At 41.0% G+C, this 18,060-nt stretch overlaps 1 protein-coding gene across 11 annotated transcripts in view; it reads right to left on the bottom strand.

Moving 5' to 3' along the window:
* PRG4 (proteoglycan 4) overlaps nt 1–18,060 on the bottom strand; it is a 67,828-nt gene that overhangs the window by 32,477 nt on the left and 17,291 nt on the right. For 2 of the 11 annotated variants that reach the window (XM_075616891.1, XM_075616885.1), the window contains exons 6-10: nt 15,896–16,006; nt 13,169–13,279; nt 9,331–9,471; nt 3,126–3,257; nt 403–540 (exon numbers count right to left, since the gene is read on the bottom strand). In XM_075616891.1, coding sequence (XP_075473006.1) covers nt 403–540; nt 3,126–3,257; nt 9,331–9,471; nt 13,169–13,279; nt 15,896–16,006 — 633 coding nt within the window. Of the gene's footprint in view, nt 1–402; nt 541–3,125; nt 3,258–9,330; nt 9,472–13,168; nt 13,280–15,018; nt 15,115–15,895; nt 16,007–18,060 lie in introns of all 11 variants that reach the window. The other 9 variants (XM_075616887.1, XM_075616888.1, XM_075616890.1 and 6 more) reach the window with 9 other exon arrangements.

Here is an 18,060-nt window from a genome sequence, read left to right on the forward strand (position 1 = left end):
AGAGAAAAGTTATCGTGCAATGGCAGGTAACACCAACTGATAATAACTTTATTTCATATAGCGTTTTTCTCCCAATGGGACTTAAAGCGCATCACAATTACAGTATAGCGTGCGGTACGCATCACATAGGATTTTTACTGGCAGTCCTTGCCCAGAGAGCTTACAATCTATGTTTTTGGTGCCTGATGCACAGGGAGATAAAGTGACTTGCCCAAGGTCACAAGGAGCCAACACCAGGATTTAAACCAGGTTCCCCTGCTTCAAACTCCGTGACGTTATCAGTCAGTGTATTAACTCATTGAGCCACTAACTCTCCCTTGCCCCCTCACCACGCTCCGATGCCCGTTAACTGAAGCTCAGAGAATCCTCCCCTTACACTCTGGCTCAGTGGCGTTGTTATACCTGGCGTTTCTGAGTCTGGGTTGTCTTTTTGTGACTTCTTCTTTTTCTGTGAAAGTTTTTTGCTCGTTTTGCTTCCCTTCAGACTTGATGATGAAACGGAAGATGAAAATGACGAGGACGACATATTTTCTTCTGATTCTGCCAAAAAATGTTTAAGAAATAAGTGTATCTGAGTCAGTGTGGTGTGTGTGTGTGTGTGTGTGTGTGTGTGTGTGTGTGTGTGTGTGTGTGTGTGTGTGTGTGTGTGTGTGTGTATGTGTGTATGTGGGTCAGCCTGCTTTGAATTCATCTGAGTCGGTGTGCTCTGTGTGTATCAGTGTGTGTGTGTGTATGTGGGTCAGCCTGCTTTCTGTGTATCATTGTACAGTGTGTGTGTGTGTGTGTGTGTGTATCTGAGCCAGTGTGCTGTGTGTGTGTGTGTGTGTGTGTGTGTGTGTAGTTCAGCCCGCTAATCATTGTACAGTGTGTGTGTGTATGTGTATCTGAGCCAGTGTGGTGTGTGTGTGTGTGTGTGTGTGTGTGTGTGTGTGTGTGTGTGTGTGTGTGTGTGTGTGTGTGTGTGTGTGTGTGTGTGTGTGTGTGTGTGTGTGTCAATGTGTCAGTGTTCTCTGTGTGTATCAGTGTATGTTTGTGTATGTATGTGAGTCACTCTGCTCTATGTGTATCAGTGTATGTATGTGAGTCTATCTGCTCTGTGTGTATCAGTGTGTGTGTGTGTTATGTACCGTATGTGTCAGTCTGGTGTGTGTGTGTGTGTGTGTATAGTGTTGTATATGTGAATGTATGTGTGTACAGTATGCATGCATATGAGTGTATTAATTATGTATGCACCAGTAAGTACATGTATGAGCTGTGTATATATCCATAAATTCAAACCCTATTATATATTTTTGTCCGTTAATGCCCCCAAAACATCCCCCCACAATCTATCTCCCCAGTCCCAAACGGTAACAGAAGAAGACATGGGATGACATTATACGAGATGGAACAATAGGTGGAAGCGCTAAATACCTTTCACAGTAAAAACAATTCCAAATAAAAGCAAAGATATTCCAAAAAGTATTCTAAAAAAATCTCAGTAATAAATGAACCTAAAAACACCAATATTGATAAAAGATCTAACCCATAAAATGATAAAAAAAAATCTAATGTCTGAGTTCTGATGCCACAGTCCAAATCGGGGGATTTTTCTGGTCCCCTCACAAAGTCTATCGAAAGAAATCTGAGCAGTTGGGCGCAAAGGGCTGTAACAAATGAATAAATAAATATATATATATATATATATATGGAAGAGAATACCAATGCAAACTCTAAAGTAGTATGGAAAGATAATGATACTTGGCATGAGCCACCGCAGCACAAGAGTGACGTCATTGGAGTTCCGGTACCCGGAAGAAGGAACCGGCTCAACGGAGCTCATGTACATGTCGGCAACACAGGAACTGAGCAGACCAGCGCACAGCCCCGGGGGAGCGCCGGGACTGCAGCAGCACGCGGAAAGGAAGGAGGAAAACCAGCCCCGGGGGAGCGCCTGGACTGCAGCAGCACGCGGAAAGGAAGGAGGGAAACCAGCCCCGGGGGGAGCGCCTGGACTGCAGCAGCACGCGGAAAGGAAGGAGGAAAACCAGCCCCGGGGGAGCGCCGGGACTGCAGCAGCACGCGGAAAGGAAGGAGGAAAACCAGCCCCGGGGGAGCGCCGGGACTGCAGCAGCACGCGGCAAGGAAGGAGGAAAACCAGCCCCGGGGGAGCGCCTGGACTGCAGCAGCACGCGGAAAGGAAGGAGGAAAACCAGCCCCGGGGGAGCGCCTGGACTGCAGCAGCACGCGGAAAGGAAGGAGGAAAACCAGCCCCGGGGGGAGCGCCTGGACTGCAGCAGCACGCGGAAAGGAAGGAGGAAAACCAGCCCCAGGGGAGCGCCGGGACTGCAGCAGCACGCGGAAAGGAAGGAGGAAAACCAGCCCCGGGGGAGCGCCGGGACTGCAGCAGCACGCGGCAAGGAAGGAGGAAAACCAGCCCCGGGGGAGCGCCTGGACTGCAGCAGCACGCGGAAAGGAAGGAGGAAAACCAGCCCCGGGGGAGCGCCTGGACTGCAGCAGCACGCGGAAAGGAAGGAGGAAAACCAGCCCCGGGGGAGCGCCGGGACTGCAGCAGCACGCGGAAAGGAAGGAGGAAAACCAGCCCCGGGGGAGCGCCTGGACTGCAGCAGCACGCGGAAAGGAAGGAGGAAAACCAGCCCCGGGGGAGCGCCTGGACTGCAGCAGCACGCAGAAAGGAAGGAGGAAAACCAGCCCCGGGGGAGCGGGCGTCCCCCCAGAGGAGGATCCCACAAGCCCCGGCAGAGCCAGCAACATGGACTGCAGATAAAGTGCCGGGACAGAGGTTTCCTGTGGTGCAAAGCTGCAAAACTAAATATTCAACTGCGCAAACAACCACACCTGTTTGTGAGTTTGCGATCACATGTCATTTTTTATCATTTAATAAAACGTTATTACACTATTTTGTTCTCCATATTCCTTCATTAAGGTGTAGTTCCTCGCTACTTGAGGACAGCAGAAGGAGCCCACATATCACCTCCAAGGACGTCTACTTGAGCTAAGTATCATTAACTTTCCAAAATACTTTAGAGTTTGTATTGGTAATAGCTATTTTCTTCCATATATATATATTTATTCCTTTATTACAGCCCGATTGGCCAGATTTCTTTCGATGTTTTTGACACTACCTTGTATTTCTTCCTCTGACTGTACACGCGTTTTGCTTTTTTTCCCTTTGGGAGTTTTCGGTTTTGTTTTCACTGGGCGCTTGTTATCCTTCCCAGGGCGTGAAAGTAATGTTCCTGGTTCCTGACTGGGGTCTGGAATACAAGCATTATTTAAGTAGAAGAAACCCTGAGCGAGTTTTAGTTGTAATTGCAAAAATATATAGCGCCATTTATGTATATTGTGCTTCACAGCAGTAATACATGGGACATAAAAGTAACATTAGGAAAAAGGAGGCCTGCCCCGAAGAGCTTACAAGCTAAGTGGTAAGTAGGGAGAACGTACAGAGGCAGTAGGTGCGTGTTTGGTAAGTACATCTGCATGGGGCCAAGGTCAGTGCATCTGAGATGTAAAATATTAGCCAGCAGAGCTACTCATACAGTGTGCTTCGTTAAGGAGGTGGGTTTTCAGGTGAATTGAGAGGGTGCCAGTCGGATATTGAGGGGTAGGGCATATCCCTCAATAGCCGACCCCTATAATTGCAAATATTCGGTTCTGATAATGTATCTTGATTAACATTTTGTGTCTACAAGCACACAATTCGGAACAGTCGTTATTCCAACTCTAAATTAGACGCAAAAATAAGACAGGTGCTATTTACCATCTGTACGCCCATATTGGACTAATTTTAAATAAATTAGGACTAGACACGCCTTAGCTCCACTTCTGTTATGTCCTCATGTTAACGACCCTCATGGAGACTATCTTTTGTGCCTAGTTTTTGGCAACTTTAAATAGGGTCTTATTTTTACGAGCTGCAAACCAGACATTTGCACCAACGCAATGAGCTTGCACTACAAATCCACTGTCTTTATCTAGGTCTAAATCGGCCCCATTCATTAATTAAACAATTTTCACAAAACATCATTTTGTACAGTTGAACCACAAAATGCATTTCAGGCAGTAATTGCCAGTGGAAGCAGAGGTAACACTTTCTCGTACCCTCTGTCAACACCTCCAAATGAAGACTAAAAACCGCACCCTCTGAATGAAGCATTTCAGTAGCCTATACTCATCATGGCCACTTTCCCCCACAGAGACCCTTACCAAGCATCGTGGTCAGACACTGCCATCCACACCACTTACTCCTTCCGCTTATGTCTCTGTATTGTATGTCTTTATTTATATAGCGCCATTAGTGTACATAGCGCTTCACAGTAGTAATACATGTGGTAATCAAATAAATAACAGATAATATAAATAACAGATCATGGGAATAAGTGCTTTAGACATAAAAGTAACATTTCGGAAGAGGAATCCCTGCCCCGAGGAGCTTACAGTCTAATTGGTAGGTAGGGAGAACGTACAGAGACAGTAGGAGGGAGTTCTGGTAAGTGCGTCTGCAGGGGGCCAAGCATTATGTATCGTGTTTAGAATATCCACAGTGCTATTCATATGCTTCTTTAAGCAAGTGTGTCTTAAGGTGGGTCTTAAAGATGGATAGAGAGGGTGCTAGTCGGGTACTGAGGGGAAGGGCATTCCAGAGGTGTACTAGATCTCCCAACATTGGTACGATCAGCGGTAATTATGGGCCGTTTTGCATGTTCAAAATCCGAACTATGTGAAATTTCCAATCCAAGCAAAAACCCGAGAAAGCCGCAATCTTTGGACTAATTTTTCTTTTTTATAATAATTTTTTTTTAAAAAGAAATTAGACAAAATTTCATGTTCACAAGAGATTACAGCCCCAAATGTTAAAAAAAAAAAAAGGTTTTAGTTGGAAAAAGTTCAGACAATTTAAAAAAAAAATTCTATTTATTTATTTATTTGTTACCCTTTTTCTTTTTTTTTTCCCCCCCCCATAAGTTATTACAACTCTAAAACCCATCAGTTTCTGGCAAAACCAAAGCACAAAAAACATTTTTAGAACAAGTTAAAGTGTAAGTGTCCACCTTTATTCTGTGGGGTAGTGATTCCCTATTAATGTGCTTTTATTATATTACATTTCACTGTATTCTAATGTCTGATCATTTGTGACGCATTGTGTATATTGTTGGCACTATGTAAATAAAATAGAAACAAATAATTACCTGTCTCCTCTGTAATACTCAAAACGAACAGAACAGGTTATATTAATGGTCATTTCACGTATAAATATATAAATGGCAAATTGTCTCATCATTTTAAGTGAAAAATGTGTTCATCTCTACTATTTATCTCTCCTGATTTTTCTATGACTAGCAAAAATAATATACGCGTAGGGTTAATAGCTGTTTGCTTTTATGGGTTAGATTAATTAAAATCCAATTCATGGTATGGAATCCTGTTTATACGTTACCTGCCATTCAAGTTAAAGCCCAATTGGGTTTGTGATGCGCTGCATTGGATTTGAGTGAATCCCGAGGGTAAGAGTCATCATGCCAGTAACACGCTAACCCATTATGATTGATACAATGCTTATAATATACTCTTGAGAGTGGATCATTAATCCCATAAATCCAAGTCTTTAAATTGAATGGAAGTTAACAAATGTCCATGAACAGCTACTCCAACCAACATTGAAATAGGTCCTTAGAGCTACAACACTAAATAGCTGGCACAGTTGATCTGTGGAAAATGGTAAATATCCCACAGTTTAGATTGAAAAGTATGACCCCTAGAGTTTCGTTATGACATACCTGGTACATTATGGGCACACGGCATGCCTGAGACCCTATTAAAGTACCAGTACATCATGGCAAAACCACTCGTTCTGTAAGGGATAATCTGCGACAATGGAGTGGTCGGCTTTATCGGCCGGGGCGGTCATGTGAGGTCCGGCAAAAAAACGTGTAAATAAAACGGTGGCATACTGTATCCCATTATTAGCAGATACGGCCATTTAGACTAATACTCAACTTCATTTTGCACAAGAAACAGAAACTCCCAACATCATGATAGAAATTTTGTAATTGTATGTGCTAAATACAGGTATAATAATAATAATTATAATAATATGATAATAATTATTATTATTATTATTATATGTTGTAATTGTATGTGCTAAATACAGGTATAATAATAATAATATAATAATAATAATTATTATTATTATTATATGTTGTAATTGTATGTGCTAAATACAGGTATGTGGGAAAAAATATAGAAGCTTGACCATGGGTTTGATATTGTCATGTCTAGGGTACATAATAAGATGGTCTTAGCACCAAGACTTAAACATGATGTAAATTGCGCACTGTCCGTTACATTGACTGCTTCTTATTCAAATACAGCAATAGAAAGCATGGATAACATCACTCAGTAGCTAAACCTGGAGTCCTGAAAATGACAATAATCCCAAACTGCAATTCTTGCAAAGTTCTTCTATATCAAATAGTCTCTATATAAAAAGAAGCACAAATAAAGCATCTTATAGACTTTTTAATGTATTTTTAATGACCATTAAAATAAATCAAATGCACTTACAAGAGTATTAGTAGAATACTTGGAGTATTATTTACTAAAGTCCCATAACTAGGGCAAAATTGCACCAAATGTATCAGAGGAAAATCCCAAGTTGCTTTCAATGGCCCATATTCACTAAATGGTGCTATGCGTCAGCACGCCCTTACTGGCATTTAAATGAGTGGGAGTTAAGACCTGCGAAAGCTAGGCACCCTCCAGTGAATATGAGCCAATGGGATTAGTTGAGTATTGTGCAGGTTTTTGCACTGTTGTTCCCCAGGGTTACAGCTGGGAGATGTTATTACACAGACCCCCCAGGAAGTCGCTGTTTTTAGTGGGGGATAAAAAAGTTAGGGTAATGTAACTTTATTTAACATTGTGGGAAAGGGGTTTTATTTCCGAAAGATTGACAAGCCTAAAGTAAATCAATGATAAAAAAGTGGAAAGAGAAAAAATGAGTGGTCGTCCACACTCCCTGGTTCCACCAAACATGGAGCACTAATACTCTTGTAAGTGAATGGGATTTTTTACTCACCTGTACAATGCTGAAAAATAAACGAGTACACCAGTGTTTCCCAAGCTTTTAGAAACTAAGCCCCCCCCAAAAAATATTTTATTTTGCCCGTTGCCAAACCACTGTTCTAAGAAAGATGTCCAAGAATGAATCATCAAAGTCCTATGTATAAGAGAGGTGCTATCTTTATGGTAAGGACGGATTGCACCTCAACGAAAATGGATCTTCTGCACTAGGGTGGAGGATGTTAAAAAGGTTGGAGGAAATTTAAACTAGGAAGGTTGGGGTGGGACAAGCTAGAGGTAATTAACTAAATAGAATAGATTTCAATGGGGAAATAGCTATGGGTCATGGGGTGAAGTGGGGGGGACGGGGGAGTTTGGCAAGCAGGGAGACACCCATATTAAATACAGATAATACTAGAAAAATTCTAAAGAGTAGATCCAATTGGAGTAGAAAGGGAGAAGATAAGATAACAATAGTACAGACTGAAAAAAACCTTAAATGCATGCTTACTAATGCAGGAAGCCTGACAGATATGTAGCCAGGTTATTCCCTTGGCTACCAATCTGCCCTGCTTAACATAAGCCCTGGTACCAGTGCAGGCACTGTTAGGGTTAAATCCATGCTCCTTGCTCCTGCAGTAAACAACTCCATTGAGTGACAAGGGGGTGGGGGGTTGTGCCTAACGCCTGGGTACTGCCCTATCAGGGGCTCAGACCTAGGACCTTCCCCTGGGTACACAAGGGGCTGCAGATCCAAAATGAGGGAGATCCCCTCCCTCCTCCAGCTCCCCCCTCCTGTTGGGTGAAAGTTGGATCCTCGGCACTGACAGGAGGGAGAGGAGGGAGCACGGAGCCCCCGGAGGCGCAGGGCCCAAGGTGACAGCCTTGCTCGCCTTGCCCTAAGGCTGGCCCTGCGCCGGTGGTGGAGTATGTTTATGTGTTAAACCGGATTTAAAACCTATTATAAGTGAAGATGTTTACGAAGAGAATGATGAAAATGAAAATGTAGAGGTCCATTGAAGGCTCGTTACATTAACACTTAAACGCATCGCTAATGAGTTTGAAGATAACTGTTAGCACTTAACCATACGTTAACTCAATTTAGCAGATCGTTAAGTATTTAATGGACTTGTGTGGATCTACTTGTTAGATTCTTAAAGTCAGAAGGAACCAAATCAGAATGTTAAGTTGCAATCAGATTAGCAAGAATTGAAATTGAAAAAGGATTGTAATAGAAAGTAAGATCAACCCTAAAAAGTGACATTAATAACAAGATTAGAATAGAGAATATAGTCAGAGGGACAAGCACATTATTGGAGATAAGAAGGTGGAGGTATTACAGTAAGTACAGTTTTGGGCCCCACTCAATAAATTATGGAACTAGAGAAAGTGCAGAGAAGAGCCACCAAATTAATAAAGGTGATGGATAATTTGATGTATGAGGAGCAGCCAGCTAAATTAGATTTGTTTACATTAGAAAAGAGGCGTGTAGGAGGGGATATGATAACTATATGCAAATATATTCGGGACAATATAAGGAGTTTTAAAAATAATTATTCATCACAAGGGCAGTACAAAGGGCACAGAGCCATCCCTTATGGATGGAGTTAAGGAGATTTCACCAGCAACAAAGGAAAGGGTTCTTTACAGTAAGGGCAGTTAAAATGTGGGAATCATTCCCTAAGGAGATTGTGAAACAGATACAATAGATATCTTCAGAAAAAGGTTGGACATGTTTTTAGAAAGGAAAGGTATACACGGATATACCAAATAAGTAAACACGGGGAGGATGTTGATCCAGGGATTAATCCGATTGCCAATATTTGGAGTCAGGAAGGAATTTATTTTCCCCTTATGAGAGATCATTGGATGATATTTCACTGGGTTTTTTTGTTTGCCTTCCTCTGGATCAATATACTGTAAGTACGGATATAGGATAAAGTATCTGTCGTCTAAATTTAGCATAGGTTGAACTTGATGGACTTATGGCTTTTTTCAACCCCACCTACTTTGTAACTATGTAATAATAATTATCCATAGTAAACTATGTTAGTTGAGTTATTGATACAGGAAAACTTTCTGTCACTATCTCTTCTTTCTAGTTGTCACTCAATGTCCCTCCTTTCCTTTGCCACTTTCTGTATCTCCCAGTGTCCATCACCTTATTCCCACTATGAGTCCTATTTCGGGCCAACCCAGGTTGGGAAACACTGTTCTACACCACAAGATGCTGTTTTGTGCTTCTTTTTATCTTCCAATAAATACCTTCTGGTTCTTCCTCAGACTCTATTATATACTTCTTTCTCTTCTTCCTTGGGTTATGAGGAATATATTTTACTCTCTGCTTTTTATCCTTTTTTTCACTTGGCGCTTTCAGAAGTGGAGATGTTTCTGTCTCAAAGGAATCTAGATTACAGTGAATATATATCTTACTTACAGATTAATGTGAATACACTGTATGTATATATACAGTATAATATTATATATATATATCAACACAACCAAAGAGAGAAGAAAAGTATCCCACATGTAGCACTCAAGCGTACAAAAAATATACACGTTTATTATAAGTCGCATCACATAACAGTAAAACAGTCCCTGAAATTAAATTAGTGTAACGGGAAAATACCCTATAATGAAGAAACAGCATTAGGCATGATACAAAAGTGAATCATAGCTAGGACTAGGTATATTGTGGTAGCAGTGTACTGAAACTGCCCTACACCATGAGACCGGTCGGTCAAGAAAACTGTCTTACAAACAAATGAATGCCATGAGAGAAAATCCAGAGCAAATTAGCACATACCAAGGGCACACAGAATCAGATATGGTAAATACTTAGATACAAAGACAGGTTGCAGGTGTTTAAGATAGCAATAACACTCTGTCCTGAATATTACATGATGAATGCTCAGAGACAGGAATGCTGAACAGCTTAAAGATGCATCTGCCACATGACAAGCAGAAAATGGTCAAAATAGGTGTATCAATACTTAGCTGTCAATAAATGCTAAGCACCAGACAAGAGCAACGCTGCTAGCGAAACCACTCATAGCACAGCCCGTGTAAAGGTCTTGGTGATCCTTGGTAAGTCCAAGTAAAAAGCTGATCATCTAAGCGGGTGGTTGCAGGGAGTACAACCCAGGCTTTCCTCCTGAATGATCTTACATCATTTCTACAGGAGGGTCCAAGATTTGTTTTTAAAAAAAAGCCAAATGCTTAGCATCTTTTTTTTTTATCTCTTAGCGTATTCAATTCCAATCCTATCACTAATGGTATTCGGGGCATTCCCAATGGCTTTCACTAATGTGGCCATTGTGGGTGTTGTCAATATGCTACACCTATGAAAAAATGTAGTAGCATACAATCTAAATCTAACCACACAATCTCTACCTTCATTAACTGCCACACTAGTCATGTTGTATACATGCTATGGTGTGGTTCTGGTATGAGATCCGTGGGCCGAGCCATTAGACCATTAAAAACAAGGATTGCTGAACATGCTGGGCTTATCAAAAAGAATGACATCACATCCTGTGTCTCGACATTACTCTAATTGCTCACAAGGGGGAATGGGAGCTCAAACATTTCCTTTGAGATTGCGATACTACATTACATTGCGGCCAATAATCTGTCTACTAAGAGGGGTCTTAAAACATACAGAACACCTACAAGCTCAAATTGAACCCCCAAAATACTAAGAGGGGTCCCCTGTTATTTCCTCTCTACATACTGTATAATATTTTCCAATTCAAGTTAACATTAGAGTTCATCAAGAAAGACTGTCTAAATAATTACTAAATTTAGATTATTACATATATTATGTATCACCAAAAGCTCATATTATTATAGACATAGTCACCATTTATTGATTTCATATATATATATATATGGATCTTGATTGTCCAACATAAGTGAGATTAATCATTTAACTAATTAATTATATATTCACTATTGATTTAAACACATTATATATATCATTATTATAGTTGTACACTGTCTTCATTTTCTTTTAAATTTGTTATTGTATAGTGTTGGTTTTTATATTTTGTGTTAAGTTTTTACTTTATATATTATTCTTTTTTTTAGCAATTAGTTTATTATATATATATATATATATATATATATATATATATATATATATATTATATAATATATATATATTATATAATTGTTTCTACACTTTCTTGTGTGGAAACATAGATATTGATTTAACTTTCTCACAATCACTATTGTTAGTCTTATTATATAAAGTTTACACATTCTGACAGAGTTATGCATGTTCTAACTGTGATTTGCATACTCACCTGCTTGCACAATTGATTGCCAGCCTTTGATTGGCCTTTTGTCAATTAGACCAGCCAAGAAGCAGTATATCAGAGCACTCCCTGCCACACACAGATCACTCTTTGACAAAGCACTCTATGTGTGAAACGCGTTGGAGGTTAGCCAGCACTATTTTTTTTCATATTTTTTATTCATTCAAAACCTTTTTTGGTCACTACGTCCTTGTTGCTTCATTCGGCTGTGCACTGGTTGTTCCGGATTGGAACTTTCCCCAAATCCCTAGAGCAGGAGAGGTGGCATCCATTTTCTTCTAAGGCTGCAGCCAGGGTGGGAGAGCGCTCACTGCAGCTTGAGTGCCGTGACGTCAGGCGCTGGGCATTTCCTGACCAGCCAGTTGCGCGCTTGAGGGGGCATGTCAGGGGCACGGCCATTACATCACGGAGCTGGTTCGCCCTCATTGGGCGAGCCACACACGTGACGCATCAGCGAGCAGCCAAATCAAATTTGGTTATCTCGCCAACAGGTAAGCGCCGTGCATGCTTGGGCGCTCGCTCGCGCAGGCCACACACATTGCAGCAATGTGTTTCATCACAACCAGCGCGAGCGTGAGCGCCCGTTCAGCGCCACCCTCCACGAGGCCTAACACAGTAGAGCGAGGAAGCCCATGTTCCATTTATCTTTTATTTAATCTCACCTGGCCTCAGTAACTCACAGCCCTCAGTACATATTATTACTTTGTACTTGAAGCCCTTTTCTAGGTTACTAATACAATCAACAAAATACATATCCCTTGGAGGTATGCTGTTAGTAGACCGTGTGCACTGCAACCCATCAGCTGGTTAAGCTCACACTGCTAGAGCTGGGGTCAGAAAAGCAGTGGTTGCTGGTTCTAGTCCTGTTGGGCCTAACACCATTCCAGTCATTAGGTTGGTACTTTAGGCTTATCAACTCCTTACTGTCTAGTATCTATCCCCATGCCTCTCTGCCCATTCTTACGGCCTATTATCTATCCCAGTGCCTCTCTGCCCATCCTTACTGCCTATTATCTATCCCAGTGCCTCTCTGCCCATCCTTACTGCCTAGTATCTATCCCAGTGCCTCTCTGCCCATCCTTACTGCCTAGTATCTATCCCAGTGCCTCTCTGCCCATCCTTACTGTTTAGTATCTATCCCAGTGCCTCTCTGCCCATCCTTACTGCCTAATATCTATCCCAGTGCCTCTCTGCCCATCCTTACTGTTTAGTATCTATCCCAGTGCCTCTCTGCCCATCCTGACTGTCTAGTATCTATCCCAGTGCCTCTCTGCCCATCCTGACTGTCTAGTATCTATCCCAGTGCCTCTCTGCCCATCCTTACTGTCTAGTATCTATACCCATGCCTCTCTGCCCATTCTTACTGTCTAGTATCTATCCCCATGCCTCTCTGCCCATTCTTACTGTCTAGTATCTATCCCCATGCCTCTCTGCCCATTCTTACGGCCTATTATCTATCCCAGTGCCTCTCTGCCCATCTTTACTGCCTATTATCTATCCCAGTGCCTCTCTGTCCATCCTTACTGTCTAGTATCTATCCCAGTGCCTCTCTGCCCATCCTTACTGCCTAGTATCTATCCCAGTGCCTCTCTGTCCATCCTTACTGACTAGTATCTATCCCAGTACCTCTCTGCCCATCCTTACTGTCTAGTATCTATCCCAGTGCCTCTCTGCCCCTCCTGAGACGGAACCCAAGTGCTCCTCTCTATAAATAGAGTCAAGCAGCTGAAAAGGTAATAACTTCTGTAATGCACATTCATCTTTCCATACAAAATGTACTGTACCTTCCGTTTCATCTTCTGGATTTATTAACTTCCTACTTTTCTTCTTTCTTGGGCTTTTTGGGCTTCCTTTCTCAGGCTCTTTAGATGAGGGCGTGATTCTTTGTAACGGTTCTAAAAACAAATACATTGTGTAAATATAATAGCAAGGTTTGAATATGTTATGACATATACTATATATATATATATATATATATATATATATATACCAGTGTGTGTGTATATATATATATATATATATATATATATATATATATATATATAATCACATTAAGGTGGAAAGGTTGATATATTAACAAGTTAAATGGGTGGTTATTCATGTTAAAAACACAAACACACATTGAGCCATATGTACTGAACCAGACTTGAACATGTTATATTGAGTAGCACTACTTAGTAAATAAGGCCCTGAAGGGCAGAGTTGGTTGATTGTATATTATTGTAGTCACGGGATAAGCAGAAGCTATATTTACAAACCCAGTATAACCCTACTTTTTTACCTGCCAACGTACAAATTCACACCACAGGTCCACATAAGGGATGCATATTAAAGAGGCTCTCTCCCTTAATGTTTGCAAGTGTAAATACTGTATAAAATATTTTAAACCAGTTCTACAGAGCTGTAGCTCACTGATAAATAGTTATTATATTTCTCAGAGCCACGACTTTACCCAAGCACACCAACCACTGTGCCCACAGGATGTAATCCCGATCCCTGGGATACAAGGCTTTAAAAACATGGTGGAGAAAATAATGTCTGAAACATCCGGCCAAAAAATAAATGTCTATGCAGTGGCATATATGACTATAACTCACCCATGTCATTGTTTTTTAAACACTGACTATGACAAAATGTACAGTATTGTGTATGTCAGGGGTGCCCAAACTGGGGGGGCGTGAGATTTTCTGGGGGGGGGGAGGAGCTTGCAGAGGCCCTGCGCGCTTCCCCAAAGCATTTAAACTAAATACCGGGGGACGCGCGAGGCCTCTGTAAATTCCCTTAGCTTGTCTCCAATGGCGCATCACCATGGCAACGCAGCGTCAAATGACCCTGCGGTGTCATTTTACGCCGGGACAAGGTAAGAGGGAGGGGGGCGAGCAGGCAGGGGGAAAAGTTTGCACAACCCTGTTGTACTCATTCACAGGATCCATCTGCTGTTATTTCATGTACAGATGTAGCCAGCCTCATTGTTCCCCCAGATAACACCACCTATCCCGTTAAAACTCAGAATACCACAACGTTTCAGGGGATTTAATGGCAAAATGAGAAATGTCAACATACAGTATAATGTACCACTAGAGGGATCAATAAAGCCTTCTTCATCTGTATAAAGAACTCTTTTAGAGATCCATTATAAAGTATCTCAACCTAGTCTACACTTCACATCAGGGCTTTTCAGATGGCGCCCAATGAGAGGCCTTGTTGTGGCCCTCAGTGTCTCTGCCCCGGATAATTGCATACTAGTTGCTTAAGCAGCCAAGTGCAGTTTTTCACACTAAACTCACTTGTAAATTAACGGGATGTAAATATATAGTGTACAGATGTTATAAATGCTTGCACAATGTTGAAATACAATCATTTAAAAATATTTAACTGTATCTAAAATAACATTATAATAGGTTCGTAGCCCTTCTATTTCTAGAGGTTTTCTGGACTGGCCCGTTTGGCGAATTAGATGAAGATCCCTTCTTCACAAGGACCTACACGGTCTCTTAAACTTCGAGCTACAACGTTCTAAGTACTATCAAACGTTGTTCTACTGTTCAACACGAGGACCTTTCTTTTTCAGTTATCCTTGTTGGAAATTGTCTAGCAGGAAGTATGAGAAACATATTATAAGATAGTGTTAAACCTTCTGTTTCTTCATTGGAGTTTACCACGTCGTTGTCTTTCTTCTTTTTTGGGATCCTACGCGGTATTTTCTTAGGCTTCTGGTTCCGCGGAAGTTCTGCATTCACAGTTAAGACGGACTTTATTTTTCTATGAAACTATTGATTGATTTATTCACAGTGAACATTGTCTGGAAAGAAGCTATTACAGTGCTTCTTGTTGTATACACAATCAAATATTCAAGATTTTTCATTGTAAAACTTGAGCAACCGGCTTACAAAATTAGCACCAGACTTATCAAGTGGGAGAACAAGGAGGGGCTGGTCAAGATGGAGTTCAAAGAGGGATTGCCCCTTTTAAAGCAATGGTCAAAAATACGACAGTGGCACGTACAGTAATATAGGTTAAATATAGGTGACTAACTGGTGATCAGTGTGGTGCTGCTACGTACAGTACCTGCTAAAAAAAATGTACAAGAAATTGAAATAGGCGAATGTTCGAAATGTATATGTACAACACATAACACTTACCTGTGATGTGGAACCGTGTCTTAAAAAGGGCCAAGTAATCGTAGGCTTTGTTAAAGGTAACATTAGCAAAACCTTCACAACCGTTTGCGAACTTGATGAATTTTTTACATTCATCACTTGCGAAAAAATTTGTATCAGAGATGTGAATCTTTACCAGAAATGTCCAACTATAAATAGTTTACTTACCAGATAGCAAATTATGCAACTATTTAGCAGGAACAGTTGGTACTGTATATTGGTAAATACTGTATTTTGGCAATACAGGTCAATTTTGGGAAAGTTTTTGATTTTCCAAAATTTGCACGTTCAACTATCGAGATGTACTCATTTTTAAATTTGCACATCGTCACGTAACTTTTGCTTTTTTACCTTCTGGCTGCTCTTCTGAAACATATACTTTGCTATTTTTTTTAGTTCTTGGTGGCTTTGAGACGTTTTTTGGAGCTTTCTTAGGCAGGCCCTCATCTCTCTGATCAGGATCTGCATTAAAAGTCAATATATAGTTTATCTCAAGCAAATGGAAATAGAAGATACAGAATATATGCCTTTATGAACTGACTCTTCAAGACGTGCTTTCACGTGGAAAGTTTTGAATAATGTATCCTTTCTTTCACTCACTCATTCATCTAACGGTCAACATATCAAAGTGGAGACAAGGTTTGCCCTAACAACCATGTGTTGCTACCAATTGCGACCGGTGTGAGAAAGTCATTAATGAAGCTTCCTACATGTGGTGCAGATTGTTAGACAGAACATGTTATGCAACTATATACTTGTGATTTTTAGCATATGGAGAGAGAGAAATAGGGGCTTCCCTGAGACACAAAATTAGATCCATCTCATCACAATGTTGCTGTCTCCAAAAATCTGACGTTGGAGCAAAACTGAAAGAAAGTATGGTAATGCTTCTCACCACATAGACAGAGGATGAAAGTGCCTCTTTTATGTCATATTGTTCCAGGATGGCATTCCTATACCACTTGAGAAAGACCTCAGAGAAGGTCGAAACGTCGTGCTGTTTGGACGCAATAAACCTTTTGAGAATCCGTAGTGCCTTGGATCATCTATCTTATCTCTATGCTCAGGATTTCTTTAGACATGTTTTCCCTGAACCAGGAGCACGGTACAAAATTGCAAGTATCTTGCCCCTCTTTGATTTCTATTTGGTGGGCAGCACTGTTATATCTTTTGTATTCCTATACCACCGCCATTGTTTCTGAGTCCTTCTATTTATAAACGTCTTCCAGCTGCAAAACTGAGCCAACACCAGGGAAAAATGCAGCTGAAGATGTATCACAGACATTTTTTTCACAGTAGGGGCTATATATCAGCGGTTCGCAAACTGGGGAATTGTCCCAAAACTAGATACAAATGGCATAATTTTAACTCTGCGTGACCTACCTCGATGTATTAATGATTTCTTTGCTCCGATTTGAGGAGTGGATGTAGGAGGACTTAGGGGAGGAGATACAGATGAAGGGGAGCTGGCTTTATTGTTAATGTACAAGATGCTGCGTATTCCATTACCAAGCAGAAATTGGGTCAGAATATAACTACATATCCAACCAAGAGGGTTACAGCGAAGCTCTCATCGCGTCTGTAATTAGGGAAATATTATCATGAGATGTATAACAAGATGTGCATATAATATCTGGGGCAGGTTTCCTCTCTCCTTGCGTCAAATACGGTAGACTCGCCATGTTTAGGTGGCACTAACCTCGGCTCCAAACTTGTTTGGAGTAAACTGAAGAAATATTTCTCTGTATTTTAAAGCAATTTGAACCATTTTGATTCATATTACCCAGTATAACTAGGAGATTTTGTTTTCACAAGCTTTTCCTTAGTTTTGGCATTTTAGAGGAACAAACCCCATATCTTCTGGCCCACTGCCATTTTCCTTCTTAAATTCCATTGTCAAATACTTAGAACATACGATTGATAAATTATATCGGTTCTAGCTCTTTAGGTAAGAACTTGGACCAGATTTGTTTGGTCATTTTTGGTGAAAACAAGTTGATTCCGTTTTGATAAATGAAGTGGTGAATAAAAGCGAGTTACCATACAGGAGGCTGAAGGTTACGATTTTTAATGCTTTCCTAAAGGGAAAGAAAAGCTTAACAGAAAGTGTACCGTGAATTGAAAGATGTCCTAGCTCTGTATTTTAAAACATTTGAAACCATTTTTAGACTATACTATAATATTTACGTACAACTAAACCACTAGAAGGAATGTAATTTTTAATTGTGTATTCTCTAAGACGCATTACGTGTTATGCATTGTAGCGGAAATGTGCTAAACTCCCGTATGAGGTATCACATTCAAGTTAATGGCAGTTAACATTAGATTGTAGGTGATAACCGCTTGGAAGTAACTTTCGGCAGTAGTCTCCCGGTTACAAAACTGCTGTAAACCAAAAAAGCCCGCAACAGCATTTCTGCCACACCGGGCGTGGTGTTGGACCTGGGCCCAGGGTAGCTGAAGCCTAACTAGCTGCGGGAGGGGGTGGTTGGGGAGGGCCCAGCAGAGGAGGGGAG

The sequence above is a fragment of the Ascaphus truei genome, chromosome 10, assembly GCF_040206685.1.
Source record: "Ascaphus truei isolate aAscTru1 chromosome 10, aAscTru1.hap1, whole genome shotgun sequence".
Classification (NCBI taxonomy): Eukaryota; Metazoa; Chordata; class Amphibia; order Anura; family Ascaphidae; genus Ascaphus; species Ascaphus truei.